At 46.5% G+C, this 20413-nt stretch overlaps 1 protein-coding gene across 1 annotated transcript; it reads right to left on the bottom strand.

Annotated features, from left to right (window-relative positions):
- Positions 1-13484: 13484 nt before the first annotated feature.
- Positions 13485-18460, bottom strand: LOC132249326 (protein NYNRIN-like). Its single transcript, XM_059724156.1, is given in 1 exon segment — positions 13485-18460. A coding segment is annotated over 1 exon segment (3282 nt). The 3' UTR covers positions 13485-15178.
- Positions 18461-20413: the final 1953 nt, after the last annotated feature.

The raw sequence follows: 20413 nt of genomic DNA, 5'->3' as shown, positions 1-20413 counted from the left end.
TCAAGATCAGTATTTCTGCTCCACTGACAGTTTAGTACATGAGCTGCAAGACAAAGGAAATGAAAGTCAGGATAAAGAGAATGCTATAATATCCCTAAGGAAACAGTTACCTTTTAAGTAACTACTTACCCAGTAATTTAGGTCTCATTGTTTAAAGCATGGAAGGAAGTTCTGTGAGCTTTGCCATTGACTTTAATGGTATTTCACCTATGGATTATGTGGAGGCTCAACATTTTGTGGGCTTTAGTTTTAACCACAAAGAACAGAACAATCCAGCAAATAACCAAAATCAATAACGGCAGAAGAAACAGATGTGTTCTTGAAGAGAAAATTTAAATATGTGACTAAATATAGTGATTCTGTCATACTTAAAAATTCATAACACTATCAGATGAGAGAAAGAGAGAGAACCAACTAAAAATACATCATATGCACTGGCATTTATGGAAGTGTGGCTAAATCAAGATGGTATGGATTAGATCCCATATATATTGCATGGATATTTATGTGGAAAGTGGTATAAGATGTGTTATTTGCCTACGCTTTGTACACTAATTCAAATCTGTGGAAAGCACTCCAATTCTCTCAAAACCTTCAAACAATTGCTGTTAAAAACAAAGAAACAAACTAGTAAACACAATCACAATGCACTTCAACCAACCAGAGAATGTTTATCATCTTACTCCAGAAAGCAGAATTATCTCCCTGCAAAGGCACTGCTGTGAGGATCAAGTTTGGATTAATCACTACTACATTAGTGACAAATGCAAGGTTTCACAGTTCAGAAATTGTGACCCAATCAGTGAGAGAAATAATATTATATTAAAAGTCCAGACATTTTCCCATTAAAAGAGTATTTGGCTTTATTTTTAAGACTTGGAAAATCAAGACACTGCTCCATACACTTATGATAGAATTATGGAGAAAAGCTGTTTTAGTTTAAGTTCTAGATACTTCTACTTCTTAGTTATATATATTTTCCATTTTCTAAGACATGCATGGTTAGATTCATGGTGCCTAAGGAGCGCTTTTCTCTGATTCTAACATCTCATAATATTTGACATTTTTGTTAATGTAATAATTTCCATAACTATGCAATTATATTAAAGTCATAACTTCCATTTAAAGCAAGCTTCTATCCCTTACGATTTTAGGGTAAACCTTGAAAAGGAAAGTCCTAAAAGCTCAAGAACAAAAATGAAATGAAATGTGCCCAGAGCATAATCATTTAAAAATCTTATTATTATTTTAAGCCAGCCCTATGTCTGAGTAGAGTGAAGAGGTGAGTAATTATATTTGTGGACACCTGGAGTTAGAAATACGTGGAAACCTGCCCTCGAAAAAAAACTCAAGAAGGTCTCCCAACACTTTCTTGACTATTCCTGAATTATTTTTGTAAAGTACGTAGGATATATAGTAGGCACATCTACACATGCATTTATTCCAGCCTAGATTTACTGTTCAGTAAACTACTTCACAGTGGGTGCATCTACACATGAAACTATGTCACCATAGCAGTGTGCTACGGTGATGTAGCATCCATGGGCAAAATCCATGATGCTGCCACTACTTCAACATAGCAAGGCACTCCCTCGCTATAGCACATTGCTATGGCAACATAGTAGCTAAAAATAACTATGCACCACTGGCACAGTGCAGCATGGGCTGTTACTGTGCCATAGAATCATAGAAAGTTAGAGTTGGGACAGACCTCAGGAGGTCATCTAGTCCAACCCCCTGCTCAAAGCAGGACCAGCCCCAACTAGATCATCCCAGCCAAAACTTTATCTAGCAGGATTCTGAAAACCTCCAAGGATGGAGATTCCACAACCTCTCTGGGTAACCTGTTCCAGTGTTTTACTACCCTCCTAGTGAGAAAATTCTTCATAATATCTAACCTAAACTTCTCTTGCTGCAACTTGTCATAGAATCATAGAAATTTAGGGTTGGAAGGGACCTCAGGAGGTCATCTAGTTTAACCCCCTGCTCAAAGCAGGACCATCCACAACATTGAGACCATTGCTCCATGTTCTGCAATGTGCCACCACTGCGAACAGTCTAGCTTCATCCTCTTTTGAACCCCTTCAAGTTGTTGAAGGCTGCTATTAAGTCCCCTCTCAGTCTCCCCTTTAAACTAAAACTAAATAAGCCCAGTTCCCTCAGTCTTTTTTCGTGTCATGTCCCTCAGTACTCTCACCATTTTTGTTGCCTGGACTCTGCTGTACTCTGTCCAATTTGCCCACATCCTTTCTGTAGTGGGAGGCCCAAAACTGAACACAGTATTCCAGATATGACCACCAGTGCTGAATAGAGGGGAATAATCACTTTCCTTGACCTACTGGCAACATACCTACCAATGCAGTCCAGTATGCTGTTAGCCTTCTTTGCAACAAGTGCACACTGCTGGCTCATATTCAGCTTCTTGTCCACTGTCTACTGCCCAATCCTTCAATTTGTCTAGGTCATTCTGAATCCTAGCCTTACCCTCCAGCATATCTGTTACTCCCTCCAGCTTGGTGTTATCTTCAGACTTGCTGAGGGTACACTCTATGCCATGTTTCAGGTCGTTGATGAAGACATTGTATAAAACCAGCCCCGGGACTGAGTCCTGAGGTACTCCACTGGATTCCGGCTGCCAAATAGACATTGAGCCATTGATTACTACTCCCTGAATCTGATGCTGCAGCCAGTTTTCTATCTACCTCATAGTCCAAAAGGAAGTGCTAACTGAGGGTGCAGTAACAATGGCAACATAGGAGCATGTGTAGATGTACCCAGTAAGGGTTTTTGGGTAGGTTTCTACATATGTGGTGATTAGGGAGGAGATTTGCTCCCAGGTCCCTGCAACCCTGCATTGGGCCCCTGCCACTACCATGCTTGCCCAGGGTCTGGCAGGGAGCATCAGGCCAGGAGACAGCTGTCTTCAGGCCCTGGGGGGCTTCCTGCTGCTGGGGCAGGGACAATGTCTCCCTGCCCCAGGAGCAGGGAGCTCCTGGACCTGGCTCCCTGATCAGGGGCACAGGGCTTGGAAAGAGCGGCAGGGAAGGATAATTTCCCAGCCCCCTCCCCCGATCCACCAGTGGGGCAGCTAACTTGCTTCTAGTTGCCCCACTGGCAGATCAGGGAAGGGGGCTGGGACCTACTCCACCCCTGCAGCTCTTTCCAAGTCCCATGCCTTGATCACCATCAGGGATCACCTGATCCCTGGGCTGTGCAGGGAAGTCTGCTTGTGCAGCCTGGAGTTGGATGGAGACTACCTAAAAAAGGACAGTCCTCAGCCACCTCCAGACTGCACTGCTTCCTCATGCAGATGAGTTGGCTGGGAACTGTCCCAGTCAGGGGCAGGTTCCAGCCAGCTCCAGGCTGAGTAAGAAATTATTCCCATGCAGGGGAAATCCCAGCCCCTAGTCTGTAATTACAATTGCTATAATGGAGTGGAGCCTGGGAACAAACTCCCAGCCTATTCCTAGCCCCCGATCTGTGATTTCAGAGCAGAGGGCAGAAACAATGGGAGCAGGAGCTGGAAACTCTCTGCTGGCAGGGACGGAGGACATTATCCCCAGCTGGGCATGCAGGACAGGCAATGGGGAGCTTGTTCCCCACCCAGCAATATAAACATAGAGCTGGGGGTGGGGAACAAGTTCCCCAGCCTGTTTCTCACCCCAGTTCAGTGTTTTCAGAGCTGGGAGCGGAACAAGCTCTCCTGCCCCTGCCAGCAGGGAGTTCCCAGAGCTGGCTCCATGGTACCAAGTCTTGGGCTGAGAGACCCTCATCTCCCAGCAGCAGCTTCACAACTGCATGGCTAGGGATGAAAGATACTCAGCCCAAAACACAAGACTACAGGGCTCAGGCTGGGAGATATACATCTGCCCTGTGGTTGTGGAGCTGCTGCTGGGAGATAAGGGTCTCTGAACCCCCAGCTCCCTAATCGCAATCTGGGAGCAGGGTGTTGAAGCTCCGTGCTGCCAGGGCAGAGGGACATAGTCCCTGCCCAGGCTTCTGTGGTAGAGCCTGCTCCAGCAGGTGGGACCTCCTGGGAGCAGGGAGCTACCTCTCACCGCCTGCTGGATGGCTGCCTGGGGGCAGATTTTGACCCTGGTCAGGTGTCTATACAAGTGCTACGGCATCATTACTAATGCTCAGTAAATTGGCTACTTGCATTTACAGGTAGCAAGTTTACTTGGTATTAGAGAAATTTACTTTAAAGTAAGCATGTGTACATATAGACACACATGCTTACTTTACAATAAACTGTGCTAATGCAATCATTAAGTATCTCACATAGATGTGCCCACTGTGTGCTTTTTTCAAACCTCTCAGCAGTGGCCTTGTGCTGCCACAAAAGTCAGTAGGAAAACTTCCCTTTACTGTAGTGGAAATTGAGTGAAGCTATCATTGGCCACTTACCAATAAAAAAATAAATAAATCCTACCTCTAGGGACAAAATACATATGTGTATTTTATTACACATGTGTATGTGCATTTAAGCTGATCTCCATAATTCACTCATAGATTCACAAGTTGTGAATTATCATGGGTGCCCCAAGATCATGGTGATAACAATCTTGAAACCACATCACAATGTTGTATTATTATATTGCAACATACTGCTGTTATTTCAGATCAACTATCTGTTATTCCAGTGCATGTAGCACATGTGAGTGATGTTAAGGCTTTAAAACAAAACCACTGTTTATGACTTTTTTTGCTATGGCCTTTTACATGTGTGTCACACTATGGTTCTAATATAAGGCAAAATATATTTTACTAGAATAGAGGACACCATTTCCAGTGAAGGGAGCAGAAACAGAAAATGTCCTTGCACAATTTTCCTTGTGGATTTTCCTCCTGAGTTTTGCCCCTGACCCCCCATGGCTATCCCTTATCACTTAATAAGCCCAAACATCTTGTTTATAAATAATGAAGATTCTTGAGGAATCACAAAGCTATCAAGTAAAGGCCTCTACCTCTACAATAACATCCCTTTCTCACCACTCCCTGACATTGCACATTGTCTTGTCTTCTTCAGTTAATATTTGCCTTTCTGATTCCCATGTAAAAGGGAGATTCCCTGGTGAGAGAATTGTATGCCTGTACAACTGAAAAACAGCAACTACACAGGACTCTTACATGTTCTCAGAAGCTGCTTGAAGAGAGAACCAATCAAGGGGAAAAGGTTAGTGCATGTTGTTAACATTAAGGTTCAGTGGGTGCATCTACACGTGCAATTAATGCTCAGAAAGCTTACTGTGCAGCAAGCACATTTAGATGTACATTTAGTAAGTACATTTAGATGTACATTACGTCTAAATGCAAGTACATTTAGATGTACATCTAAATGTGTCCCTGCTGGGGACAAATTTGCTCCTGACAGGATTAGTTCAGGGCAGGCATACTTCTGTCCTGTTCTGCTACTATATGGCAGCCAGGGGGAGATTTAGGCTCCCCCACGTGCCATCCTTGGGCTGGCAGGGGGGACCCATGTTAGGCATCGGCTCTGGGAGTGTCAGGGGAGCTGTCCCACCCCTGAGGCAGCTGCCTCTCACCCCCACCTCTGCTCCAGGCAGCTGCCTGCTGCCCAACCCTTTCTCCAATTGCAGATCCAGGTGGGGACAATGTCTGCTGCCCCAACAGCAGGCAGCTCCTGACCCCAAGCTGCACGATTAGAGCTGGAGGCTGGGACACTGTCCCCTGCCCCTGACAGCTGCCTGCTGCCTCTGATTGCAGGGCTGGGACAGGAACAATGTCCCCTTGCCCTTGCAGCAGGCAGCTTCCATCTCAGAGGTGAGGCTGGGACATTACCCCTGCAGCAAGCAGCTCTGTCCCCAGTTCTGAGATGGAAACCAAAGACTGGGACACTTCCCTCTGGACTGGCAGTAGGCAGCTGATGGCGGGGGGCCAGCTCTCAGCTCTGATCTCAGAGTTGGGGGTAGAGCTACCTTCTTCAGGGGCAATGGGACATTGTCCCTACCCCAGCTCCATGATTGGAGCTGATCCCAGCAGCAGGCAGCTCCAGGAGGAGGGGACTGTTCTCTCATCCCCTGCTGCCTGGAGTAACTGGGAACAATTTGCTCCCTGTCAGCTATATAACTGTGTGCTATTGTACAGTAGCAACTGCGTGGTAAATCTACTTTATGTACAGGTAGTAGAAAACTACGCAGTGGACTAATTTACTGCACAGTACCTCCTGCACATGGTTACATAGGCTATGTGTAGACTAAACAAGAGGCATGTGTACACAACACTTTAAAACAGGCTAAATGCTTTTCCACTGCTTTAATGGTGTTGGTTTTTGCATGCCTCAGCAGCATATTGTGCATTAATTCCAGCTGCTGTAGGACATTTGGTGGTGTAATGTGCCTTAACTGACTTGGGGCACAGCATATTAAAACTCCTTCAAGGAGTATTAGTTTGTTGCCCCTACAGCTGCAGAGTGAAGTACCAGGCTCTGTGCAGCTCCACAGCTCTGCAGGAAGCCCTGCAGGCAGCCTGGCAGCAGCCTGGGAAAGCAGGGTCTGCCCAAAAAAAGCAACGAGCCTGATCTCCCCCTCCCTTTCCCCCTTCCCCCACACCCCAGGAGCCTGCCTGCCTGCCTGATCTGCACAAGGGCCCAGTGCTTCCCTCCATGACTGCAGTGCCCCCTCACACCACCCGAGTAAGTTTTCCCACCAAGACATTCTGTTTTGTTTAATATTTTTTCTTGGAATTTTCTTTTAAAATTTTCATCAAAAATCTTTTTTTTTTTTTTAAAAAGGAAAGAATCAAATGAAACAAAATGTTTTAAGTTGAAACAATAAACCTTTTCAGTTTGTTTCAAAATCAGTCTTTAAATTACCAAATGATAAGTTCAAACTTTCTTGTGAGAAAACAAAAGCTTTTATTCAACTAAAAAATGTCAAACACAGACAGGTTTCTTAAATTGCTTTTGGTTTTCTTACCAGCTATAGCAAGAATGAATTGAGAATCCACAAATGTTTTTGTCCTTAATTCCCTAGTAGGCATACAATGTCATCCATGTGCTTCTTAACACACACACACATCTAGAATCACATACCAGGTGACCAGGACCTAAGTTAATTGTCTCTCTACCTGATAGAAGAAGATTGGTTGTCTACTTGTAGTTGTTCCAGAGCACTAAGATGTGCCTGCTCCTTTATGGGCAAAAGAAGCCTAGCCAGGGAGACCTGCAGGCTAGGGAGAGCTCCACAGTTGCAGGTTGCCTGAGCAATGGGCTAATGAGGACATTAGCCACACCTGAAGTCAGTCAGCTGACTGGAAGGAAGCAGGGCCTTGGGAACATAAAACGCAGGTCTGGGTCTGGCAGAGTCCTCTCTTCCTCTGGAGACTGCCAGGGGAAGGAGCCCCTGTCCAAGAGAGCTACCCAGAGATGTTTGGTTGCCTGCTTTGCTGCCTATAAAAGCAGTAAGGCTCTAGGATCCCATAAAACACCCAGGGCTAGGAGACACCCTGTCCTAGGGGTGGAAGGCTGCCTGCTTAAAGGGACAGAGCACAGTATTCATTGTTCTTGTTATTCTATAGCCCAGGGCCTTATGTTTGTATTATTGTTTGCACCACAGGTTTAGGATGGGGCTGCAAGGGGAGGTACAGAGGCACCATTAGTGTCCAGGAGGGGCATGCAATTCCCTTGAGCCCTGCTAGGGGCAGGATCAGAGCTCAAGCAGTGAGAGAGCCCATATTGAGCAGAGAGTGCAGAGGCCAGAGGCCTGGTTACAGAGGGGCTCAGCTAGACAGGGGATAGAGGGGCCTGGCACCAGAGGGTCTCACAGACAGAGGCCAGGGGCCCAGTGACTGGGAGAGACAGATTGGAGCTAGTGCCTCAAAGCCAGGTCCAACAAAGGGGGTCCAGGCAAGAAGGACTAGCTAGATAAAGGGGGTGGTAGCCAAGAAGGTCAAGGCCCCAACACGGGGAACAACATTTTCATAACACCTGCAAGGCATGGGGCATGGTGTAGGGAAGGCTTAGGAGCCATGTTATTAGCCCATAAGGCTCTAGGTGCCCCATGTGGCACAATATTGGAATTAGGTTCAGCAAAGAGCTTAAGGACCAATAAGTTATTGTGGGGTTCAGTGGCCTGGGGCCACACAAAGGCCCATAGACAGCCTCCCAATTTATTTTACCATCAAGATATGGCAGGAAAGACAAGAGGGTGCCATCTGGGTGGAGCTAGCTCAGTTGCAGAGCCACCAGGGGCATCATGGCCACCCCTGGGGATCCTGCTCCATTACATTAGTATATTGGATGTGCATCCATTTAATTTTCAACTTGCAGTTAAGCATCCTGGTTCATGACCTACCTGATCTGCTGCTGAGGAAGGGTTAACTTGCAGACCAGAGGGCATGGAGGCAACCAGCCACTGACAATAGATGGTAGATCTTACTATTCATTAGCTCAATTACACATCAACCAGGTTTTAGTCAACCTAAGGCAATTAAGAATCCATGGATGAATACTCCAGATAAAGCTCAATTAATTCTCACTCTACAATATTTTAATGAACAGAAAATTAACTCGTAGCCTTTGAAAATCATTAACTATGGTAAAAGCAATGCCTCAATATATTCCTAGATTCATGTCTGGTTAATAACTAATTTTAAATTGGAATTATACTAATCTTAATTTAATTTATGAAGTGGTTATAGGTGATATGCAGCATTTGCCAAAATGCTTGCAGCAGAAAAGTGGCCTCAGTTTAAGTATAAATCAGGGGGTAGAATGGATTTTTTGCCTAATTAGGAGCACATTACCTTTTAGTTTATCAGCAAGTTTTAACCAAATCATTTACTTGGCAGATCCATTCTAGTATTTAATGGGAGTTTTACAGGGTCAGATCCCTAAGTAGCACAAGATAAAATGCTAGAAAGTGGCAAAAAATAAAATAAAATAAAATAAAAATTTTTGTCAAAAGTTAAAATTCATGAATATTTGCAAATCCCATCGCTTAATGTTACAAATATAGATCTGAACATGCTAATACAAAGCAGCCCCTTAATAGGCAGGCAAAGTTATTTGGATAGAAGTGATATCTTTTATTAGACCAACTGAGTACTTGGGGGAAAGTTCTTAGCAAGTTTTCGGGCACAGTCACCCTTCATCAGGCATAGGGAATCTCTGCTGTTCTGAGACTCCAAGGATTAAGATAAGCTTCTCTCATTTACAAATACAGGTTTACAAAGACAATAACACATATTAAACCTAAACCCAGGCAATTTTGTTCAGATATGGCAGACGAAGACACTATGTTAGCCAGGCTTTGACCCTCTTTGGCCTTCCAGTTAGTGTGCATCCTTTGCCCTCAGCAGGGCCCTCCAGGAAGCAGGCAAGGGAACATTCAATGATGAAACACAGGTTAGAGAGTAAACTAACAAATGAAGACCTGGCAGTGAGGGAACAATAACTGAGCATGCATACGTGAGATTATATCAAATATGATACAATGCATAAAGATAACCCTTACAATAAATTCAGGTATTGAGTCAGGGTTGCGCTAGCAGGCCCTACAAGCAGGCTAAATAAAGCAGCTTACAGTCCTCTCATAATACCACAAAAAGGATGCATGTTTACAGTGAAAATCTCAACAATACCAGGAGCCAAACACAACAATGGCATAGCAACTCTGCCCAAAGAAGAACTGATACTGGGGAAAAGAAATTATGACCTTAAGAAAACACCACCACCCTCCCCTACATCACATGACTAGGAGGGGGCCCCTTAAGCATGTAGCCACCCTTAACGAACAGAACCCTTAGCTCCTCTCTCTACACAGAGTTATGCCCCCTCCCCATTACGGGGTTTCCCTTTAATCACCCAAATGGGGGAGGGACTCTTCTCCCCTATGGAAATTCCCTTTTTTTCCCCGTCCTGGGTGCTGCAATCTCCTTTCTTGGTGACTCATGACCAGGGATTCAGGTTTTCCATTGCCCATGGAAAAAACAGAGAAAACCATAGATTTACCCTTTTTATGACAGAAAACATGGATTTCACCTTTTAGCAGAGAAACCCACAGATTCCCTGCTTTTGCAAACAGTTCTGCAGGCTGGTTGAGCTCCAGCCTGCAAAAGCTGTTTTCAAACACAGCGGGAAACCCCAGCCCTGCCCGGAGGGGGAGGGGGAGGGAGAGGGAGAGGCAAAGGGCGGGGCCTGAGGCTCACAGTCAGCCATGGCTCCGCTCGGCATGTTGCCCTGAGGGGCCAGGCCAATGCTCAGAATCTCAATATTGCACTGTTAGACAGGAGGGCATGGTGTACAATTACACATGCACACATAAAAATCAATTAAGCACACATACACTCACTAGGTGCAGACACCCCTACTAGGCATACACATTCAGACTAGCAACTCAGATACACACATGTTCAAAATAACCAGTCTAGGTTCATGCACACCTATCACCAGTTTAAGCCCATACATGCTACACACACCAAATTTAGACAGAATCAGCTACCAACACCTGTACATCCAATACACACATATGGATTACTAATTCATATACCACACACACACAATGATATCTATCTATCTATCTATCTATCTATCTATCTATCTATCTATCTATCTATCTATCTATGAGTGTGTGTGTGTGTCCACTAATTCACACACATACCACCCACCTACACATACACACAGGTGAGTTCCTAAGTTTGGTGTTGTGATGGATATGTATGTATGTATGTATGTGCTTGGTGTACTTGGGATACCTGGGGAAAGGTTAAGGTAAGAAAGTAGAAGTGTAGGGAGTGAAAGTTGTTGGGAGTGAAAGTCACTGGGATAGGGATTAGAACTGGTAGACTAGAAGGGCCTGGGCTGAAGAACTGAGGCTTGGGGGTAACTTTAGGTTAATTGATCTTAATTGATTAAAAGATAATGCCCAAAGCCTGCAGAACAGGGGAATGATGCCAGCACAGAGGCTGGGACTAGAGCCAGAGCTACGGGGGAGCTGAAAAGGTAGTTGGGGAGAGGGAAAATGGGACTAAGGGAAAGTGTGGGTGTTAAAGAGGGGCTCTGAGTGTGGGGAGACAGAGGATGGCTCTGGGGCAGCTACAGAAGCTGTAGGGAGCAGCAGTAGGTGCTGGGAGCTAGAGAAAGCCTCCAGCTGCTGGAGAAAACTGAAGGACAGCCATGAGGAGCTGGGAAGCTGTGGGGTGGGGAGGACTACAGAAGGTGTGGGGGAAGCATGAAAACAGAGAGACGGACAGTAGAAAATCACAGAAAAAGTGGCAGGAGAGACTGAAAGGTGGCAGGGCAGTGGGAAAGCAGAAAAAGGCAGCAGAAAGTCACAGGGAAAAGGCAGTAGGAGCGTGGGGAGCAGGGGGAGAGCAGAAAATCACAGGAAAAGTGGCAGGAGATACTGAAAGGTGGCAGGGGCAGTGGAAAAGCAGGGAGAGGCAGCAGAAAGTCACAGGGAAAATGTAGTAGATGGCATGGGAGGCTGAAAGGCAGCAGGGACAGCAGGAAAGCAAGGAGAGGCTGAGAGGTGTCAGAAAAGGGGAGACGGAATTGGGAGGAGATCAGGAAACTAGCAGGGGGGACTGGAGCTGAGAGAGAGAGAGAGAGAGAGAATGAGGCTGGAATTTAAGATAGGGAAGGGACTGGGATTCAATAAAACATGATCCAACTTGGAGTTGCAAATGACAGTGGTTTTATTGAACAGGGGAGATGGTGACACAATGTCTTATTGGTTCCCTTGCACCCACACACACACACACACTCACACAATGGCAGCAGGGGTTAGAGAGGCTGGGTGCAGAGGCTGAAGTCCACTGAAGTCCAAGAGGACAGAGAAAGAGAGAGAGAGAGAAAGAGAGTCCAAATTGTAGGAGAAGGTGTGCAGGTAATATCTACCTATCCCAGGCTGGAAGTTGATCCTCAATGGCCAGTTGGGGTCTCCTTCAGCGCGATGTTGTCCAGAGGGGGTCACCAGCAGGGCCTCTGGGGTAGATAGGTGACGTGAAGCTGGTCTGGTCCAGATGGAAATGGCATTCCCACTAGGTCTGTCTTCACTGCCCCTTTTTATAGGGGCAGACCTTGTGTGACCCTAGTGACAGGAGGCATGCCCAGGCAAGGGTCAGCCCCTGGCGTACTGAGCATGTGTGCTCCATGCAGGGATGTGCAGTTTTGGGTGTCTGTAATGGTGGGGTACAGTGGTAGAGTTGCTGGTTCTGCAGGGTCTTTTGTCTTTCAAATGCTGGGTTCTTGTCTCTGTTCCTGGGTGAGGTCTGTGGTTCCTGGATGAATCAATGCAAGGTGATGGCCCAGTCATTACAGGCCATTCAGTGGAGGCCTGCTACCATTGTATTTCAATCATTCCCAATCACTCTCATTCATCCGAGAACCAATTTACATGGGAGGGGTACATGAATCATACATGATGCCCGAGCAGAGGACACAAGATGGAGACTTGACATACAAAATGGAAACTTGACATGACTTTGGCTCACTTACAAACACAGGCCTAAACCATACAATATCTATACAAAACAATAAAAATCAATACGAAAATGATAATAATACAATATACAACAGTAAGAATCAATACAAACCTAATAATAATACTACAATATAAAATAGTGGATATCCAAAACCAAAACCTTGCTACCAAAATAAAAATGTTAAAGCTTATCCTAAGTCTGAGCTCACTTATACGTATCTATAGGGAATAGAAAGGGAGAGAGAAAAAGTCAAAAATGGTTGGGGAAGGGGAGGGAATGCATTTTAAAATGATTAAAAGAAGAAAAACTGGGGGTTTTGCTACAGGCTCAGCTCAGCCTTACTCTTCTCCTGGAGCCTGAGGTAGGTGGGGCTTGCAGGGAGCTGGAGGGCCCTCTGGCAGGGCTGGGGGGTTGCAGGTCATGGCTGGGGGTACTGGCAGGGCTGGAGGGGGGAGAAGCCAGGAGCTGGTCCAAGCCCTGCCTGAGCAGGCGAAAGCAGTGGGGGAGGCAGCTCCCTTCTGCTTCTGCTGCAGCTGCCTGCTGTTGGGGGCAGGGAGCTGCAGACTTGGGTCCCTGGCCCCATAACCCTGGCAGCTGGGGGCCTGTTGTGGGAGCAGCAAGGGGCACCAGCAGGGCTGGGGGGAGCTTTGGGGGCAGTGAGAGGACCAGCAGGGTTGGGGGGTGCTGCAGGGGGCTTTTAATTTTAATACCAGATTTGGGGGGTTGTCAGAGAATTTGCAATTTTTTACCAGCAATTTTTTATGGCAACTATAGGCCAGTCAGTCTCACCTCCATCCTTGGCAAAATCTTTGAAAAAATTATCAAGGCTCACATATGCGAGAGCCCGGCAGGACAAATTATGCTGAGGGGAAACCAGCACGGGTTCGTGGCAGGCAGATTGTGCCTGACCAATCTAGTCTCTTTTTATGACCAGGTTACGAAACGCCTGGACACAGGAGGAGAGGTGGATGTCGTATACTTAGACTTCAGGAAGGCCTTCGATACGGTATCCCACCCCATACTGTTGTTCCCAAACAACGGTGAGTTCATGCCCGGTGCGCTTGTGCCAATAAACACACAGGGTTGAAGGATCCAACTTAATCTTTATTTCTGCGCAGAAAGTGGTGCTTGGCAATCGTTCGCAAAGCAAGCACACCCACCTCAGTGGGCGTCTGCCTTATATAGCTACGTAACAGGTTAAACTTGCTGATGTGATGAAATGTATAGCAAGCCCAGCAAGTAACCTCCCTTCCAGCTCCAGACTCTGTTGATACAGCTTTCCTTCTAGCAAGGCCAGCAATTAAGCAACTAAGCAACAAGCGATCTCCCCCAGCCTAAACAACCTACTCTATGCCCTTGGTTAGATAAAATACTTTTTCAAAACATACAAAGCTGTTCCCGAAGTAGAAAATGCATAGTGAAAGTTCAGGGGTACCCATCAAATCCCCACTTCGAGATTATGGCCCTTATGGAAAAGGCCCATAGTTCTCAACTATCTTTTTCATCTCCAGAAATCTTTTTGCTTCCTCCCGATTGTTTTGGATCGGGTTTGTAACTGATGATTTTACAAACATCACGCGGTGTACGGGGGAAGAAATTGATTTCTTGAGTATCTCACAACACATTGGCGCACACTGTATCCCACAACAGATCATCAAGAAAATACACATACTTGCCACAATTAATAGGAAAATTTGCTTAAGCCATGAAAAATTAGGAAGCCAAGAAGTAAGCCATGAGAAGTCGAACCCTTCCCCTTGCTTAATGTGGGACAGAACTTTTTTTAACTTCTGCACTTTTGACTCTATCAACTCGGAGTTATCTGTCAAATTAAAACAACACATTCCCTCGAACTCTTCACATCCGTGATTATGCCTCAGCAACAGGTAATCTACAGCTGCTCTATTTTGCAGAGTAGCTCCTCTTAGCTCTTTCATTTCAAGATTGAGGGCAGCTAGGGCCTGTGAAGTTGTATTTAGGCCCTTTGCCAGGGCACAGGCCACCTTACCAAGCTGCCTCTCAGCATCCACTACTAGGCATGGCACCCCTACTAGGAAAACTGCTAAGGACACTACCTCGGCCTCACTCAGGAGGTTTATGTCACTATCACAGGATTTATCTAGCACCTTAGAACCTCTCCGGTGACGCTTACTAGAGATCCTAAGCATACCTGGTAGCCAGACAGTCAACCGGCCTACAGCACAAGGGCCTCCTGTGGCATTGGCTGGGATATATGAATAGGCAGTCTTCCCACAAAGGAGGAACCACCCCCAGGGTAATATAACATGAACGTAGTTGCAAGATACATTAGTCATGTCTGAGCAATTGAAAATTTTCGTTTCTTTGGTTAGGCTTTTGCAAGCTTGGGTACAGTTCACAAAATTGGCACAGCTGGTGTTACCAGGGGAGGTGACTGTCAACAAATCTATTTCAAAGGTACTAGCGTTTTTTTTTGTGGTAATGGTTCCCCACATGGAGTTGTTAGTGTAATTGATTGGACCTCCTATTCCCCCAGATGTGAACCAAGTCTGATTCTGGAGTGCTTCCATTGGAGTGGGCACCCCTATAAGGCATGACGTGAAAATATCATCAACTGATATTCCACCTGCCAAACAAAAATGAGTGACATTTAATACGTCCTTTGCCAAATGAACCCACACATTTTGACTCTTCTCGAACCTTTGATGCACCAACCCCTTAGACTCTAAAAACATTACACCTATGCAAAGAACTACTTTCCACATGGTTGACGTTTAAACAGAAATTTGAGTCCTTCTACTGGTTCTGCTGTCCAACGGTGTCCGTTTGTGTCGGCTTCCTGTGCGACACTCTCAGCAATTTCTCCTGCAGGTGGTACTTCTGGTGTGGCCTTCACCCGAGTGTAGTGTATCCACGGTTTTACCCCCTGAACCTTCGCTGCAGCGTGAGTAGTAAGAATCACAGGATACGGTCCCTTCCACTTGGGCTGAAGAGGCTTGTCTTTCCACGTTCGGACCAGTACCTTGTCTCCGATCTGGAACTTGTGGACTGGTGTATCTAGAGGGAGTGGAAGTCGTTCCTGGACATACCTGTGGAGAGAAGACAATACAGCAGAAAAAGAATACAAATAATCTTTTACCCAACCTTCCCCTTTTACATGCATTTGACTCCCATGCGTCACCACTGGATTCTTAGGATATGGCTTGCCATACATTAATTCAAATGGACTAACTCCCAATTTAGCTCTAGGGGCTATGCGCACTCTAAGCAAGGCAAGAGGCAGAGCTTCAGGCCATTTCAACTGAGTTTCCTGGCAAAGTTTAGCCAGCTGTCTTTTTAGAGTCTGATTCATTCGTTCCACCTGTCCACTTGACTGCGGTCTCCATGCTGTGTGAAGGTCCCATTGTATCCCCAGAGCCCGGGAAACTGCCTGGGTCACCTCCGACACAAAGTGTGGCCCTCGATCCGAGGCCAATCCCTCTGGGATTCCAAATCGTGGAATCATTTCTTTTAGCATCACCCGGACCACTTCTTTTGCTTGGTTGGTTCGGCACGGGAAGGCCTCAGTCCATCCAGTCAGAGTGTCCACGAGCACTAACAGGTATTTGTAGTGTCCCTTTCTGGGAACTTCAGAGAAATCTATCTGCCAACTTTCTCCTGCTAATAGTCCTTGCCTTCCTGCTCCTGGCGGAGGTTTGGGGGAAATCTTAGGATTGTTGGCACAACAGACAGGGCATCTACGCACTATCTGTTCTGCTGTTTTTCTCATCTTAGGTCCCACTACAATTCTTTGGAGACCTTGGGTCATGGCGTCAGCTCCCATATGGGTGCTCTGGTGGTACTCTTGGAGCACTTTACTAAGAATCAGTTTTGGCATCAGGACTTGTCCCTCAGGCAAAACCCACCATCCATCTTGTTGTTCTTTGCTTCCCAGTTTCTCTGCGAGTTGGTTCTCTTTTTCAGTATATTTGGGAGGTTCCTCAGGTAACACTACCTGAGGCATCAATGCCAACATTTGAGTCTCTTGAACTTGTCCTCTAGCTGCCTTTTTCTCCGCAGCATCTGCTCGTCGATTCCCTTTAATAACGTCAGCATCTCCCTTTTGGTGGGCCTTACAGTGCACCACAGCTACCTCTAGTGGTTCCATCACCGCTTCAAGTAATTTCAGGATTTCTGTTCCATGCTGTACTGGGCTTTTACTTGCCGTTAAGAGTCCTCTCTCTTTCCATATAGCTCCGTGGGCGTGTAAGACTCCAAAGGCGTACTTCGAATCCATGTATATAGTGGCTATCTTTCCTTTTGCCAAATGGAGAGCTCGGGTCAGCGCAATAAGCTCAGCTTTCTGTGCAGAGGTATTTGGAGGCAAGGCGTTTGCCTCCACGGTATCCCATGATGTAACCACGGCGTATCCCGCCTTTCCGGTTCCATTGTCCATGAAGCTGCTTCCATCTGTGTAAAATTCAAGGTCTGCATTAGGTAGTGGGGCATCTTTAAGGTCCGGCCGACTAGCATAGACACTCTCAATAGTTTCAATGCAATCATGGTGCAATCCTTCGTCCTGTTCCAATGGCATCAACGTAGTTGGGTTCAGGGTTCTAGAGGTTTGCAACTGGATATCTCCTTGATACAGGAGAGTCGCCTGGTACTTAGCCATTCGTCCAGGGGAAAGCCAGGTTCCCCCCTTTGCATTCATCACCGCCAGCACTGAATGTGGGGTATACACAGTCATTGGTTGTCCTAAAGTAAGTTTCTTAGATTCCTTTACAAGCATAGCGGTAGCTGCCACTGCTCGCAGGCAGGCCGGCCATCCCAAACTAGTGGGATCCAATTGTTTGGAGAAGTAGGCCACTGCTCTTCTTCAGCTACCTAAGTACTGGGTCAGTACTCCTGATGCTACTCCTTGGCGTTCATGTACATAAAGTTGAAATGGTTTACTCAGATTGGGTAGGCCCAGGGCCGGTGCTGTCATAAGGGCCTGTTTGATAGTGTCAAAGCTCTTTCGGCATTCTGCCGTCCATTGCAAATCTCCCTCACTACCAGTAGTGGCCTTATAAAGAGCCTTGGCTATTAGTCCAAAATTGGGGATCCAGATCCGGCAGAATCCTGCCATACCTAAAAAGCCTCGCAACTGTCTCTTGGTCTTTGGGACTGCCATCCGACAGATGGCCTCTTTTCTTTCAGGGCCCAACATCCTCTGGCCTTGTGAGATGTCAAATCCCAAATACCTTACTTTTTTTTCTGTAATTTGGGCTTTCCTTCGAGATACTCTGTAACCCCCCTGTCCTAGGAAGTTTAGTAAACTTACGGTCAGCAGGTGGCATTCTTCCCTCGTTTTTGCTGCAATTAACAGATCATCCACATACTGTAACAGAGTTCCTGATGTACCTTTGTCCCACTTCTGAAGGTCGGTACTTAAGGCAGTGCTGAAAATAGTGGGACTGTTCTTAAAACCCTGAGGCAAAACTGTCCAGCACAATTGGGTTTTTCTCCTAGTATTCGGGTCTTCCCACTCGAATGCAAAAATCTCTTGGCTGTCTCTTTCAAGTGGGATGCAAAAGAAAGCATCTTTCAGGTCCAGGACTGTAAACCACTGTTCCTCTGCAGACAAAGTAGTCAGCAAAGTATAAGGGTCCTTCACCACCGGATGAAGGGTCATCGTGACCTTGTTCACGGCTCTGAGGTCCTGCACGAAACGATACTCATTACTGTGGGGTTTCTTTACAGGCAAAATGGGGGAATTGAAAGATGATTGACACTCCCGAAGTAAACCATATTTAAGGAATCTCTTTATCAATGGTTCCAGGCCTTTCCAGGCTTCTATTTTCAATCGATACTGTGGCACCCTGGGCGGGGTAATTCCCGGCTTTAAATCAATGCTTACAGGGGTGGCCAGTTTGGCTCTTCCTGGCTTCTCTCCTGCCCATACCCATGGTACTACTGCGTCTTCTACTTCTGGGGGAATTCTCCCTTCCTCCTCCTCCTGCAATAGGAGACACACCTGAGCTTTCCAGGCTTCCTCAGTTGGTATTTTCATGGTAATTTTCCCCTCTGAAAAGGTCAATTGGGCCTGCAATTTGCACAGCAGATCCCTCCCTAACAAAGGTATGGGGCACTCAGGCATATACAGGAACTGATGAGACACTTTCTTTCCTCCCAATTTGCATTCCATGGGTGGCACAAAAGGACGATACGTCCACTGGCCTGTGGCTCCGATTATGGGGATCTTGGTTTTTGATAAGGATCCTTTAAAATTGGTTACAACTGAATGCGTGGCTCCACTATCTACTAGAAAGTCAATAAGTTCTCCCCCTACTTGCATTTTAACCAGGGGCTCGTCGGGGGAGACAGAGATTACTTCAGTGTTAGCCCCCGGTCCCCGTCACTCCTGGTCAGAACCATCCAACATCAACAATCTTTCTTCCTCCTCTCGTCTCTTCTTCTCCCTCTTGGGGCACTCATTTTTCCAATGCCCTTCCTGCTTGCAAATAGCACACTGATTAGGTCCCAACCTGGGACCCTGGCCATAGCCTCCCGGAGCATAGCCCACACCTCCTCTATGCCCTCTACTTCCCCTGCCTCGTCCCCAACTCCTCTGATCTACCATTGCCACTGCCAACAACAATGCTTGTAATGATGCCTGTGCCTTTATTCTCTTATCTTCCCTTTTCTCCTTAACCTGATCTCTGTTGGAGTATACTTTATAAGCAATCTCAATCATTTGGCTGAAGCTCATTCCAGCTGCTCCTTCAGTCTTCTGTAGTTTTCTTCTAATATCTGGGGCTGACTGTCCTATAAACTGTGTGTTAAACATCTTGGCATTTTCTGGCAGCTCCGGATCTAAATCCGTCCACTGTCTGGCTGCCTCACATAACCTCCCATAAAAACTGGATGGATCCTCCTTCGGACCCTGCCGCACTTCATACAATTTAGACAAATTTTTCTGCTTGGGGATAGCCTCCCGGAGAGCAGCCAGCACAAACTCCTGATACAGTTCTAACTCCTTCCGGCCCCCTCGGGTGTTGGGATCCCAGTCTTGATTTTTCTTAGGGCAAAGTTCATCTACATCACCGGCTGGGTGACGCTGCTGTGCTATCGTGCGTGCTTTCTCTATGACCAACCTCTTTTCTTCTGGAGTCAGAAGAGCGGCCAGTAAGGCCTGAATATCTATCCAGTTTGGTTGGTGGGTAAGGAAAATAGTAGAGAACAACTGGGCCATTGCCTCCGGATTCTGGCGATATTGGCCCACAGACTGTTTCCAATTTATCAAATCTGCCATGCTGAATGGCACATGGACAAAAACTGGTTCACCCTCAGGACCCACCGCTTGTCATAAAGGGGCCTGAACTACTGGTTGGGCCCCTGATCATAAGCGACTCACCACAGGGCTAAACGCCCCATCTCCTACAGTCCCCTCTACCACCAGATTGCTACCATCCGCATCCGCCGGACTCGGGGACGGCAACCCAAGGCTGTCAGGGGAGGTGAGGGACGACGGACTGGACAAACCAGCCGGGAATCCCTGACAAGCCATTACAGGTGCAGTGGAAGTCCCCTGTGGTGACGCATGGCTCACAGGATGAGACGGGGGAGCCGTGGGAGCAATTAGCAACTGCACATCTTCCTCCTCTGGCTCCTTTGGACATACTGTGATGACCCCCCGTAAAGCCATTACCCCACTTCCCCTAAATATCCCACACGACTTCTGTGTAACCTCATCCCTATATAAAGTCATATATGCCTCTACATAAAGCATCTCATCCCACTTCCCTTGGCACCTACAAAACAACTGTAACTGCAAGATTGTGTTATAATCCAAAGACCCATTCTCCGGCCAGGCTGCACCATCCGCAAGTTGGTACTGTGGCCAACGTGTATTGCAATACTGAATCATCTGTTGTTTTGTCATAGGGTCACTTCCAAACTTTGGCCAATTTTTCAAAATGCATCCTAAGGGACTGCAGGGTGGAATCTTAGACTGGTTACTTCC

The sequence above is a fragment of the Alligator mississippiensis genome, chromosome 1 (assembly GCF_030867095.1).
Source record: "Alligator mississippiensis isolate rAllMis1 chromosome 1, rAllMis1, whole genome shotgun sequence".
Taxonomy (NCBI): domain Eukaryota; kingdom Metazoa; phylum Chordata; order Crocodylia; family Alligatoridae; genus Alligator; species Alligator mississippiensis.
This window is presented reverse-complemented; position numbering and strand designations above follow the sequence as displayed.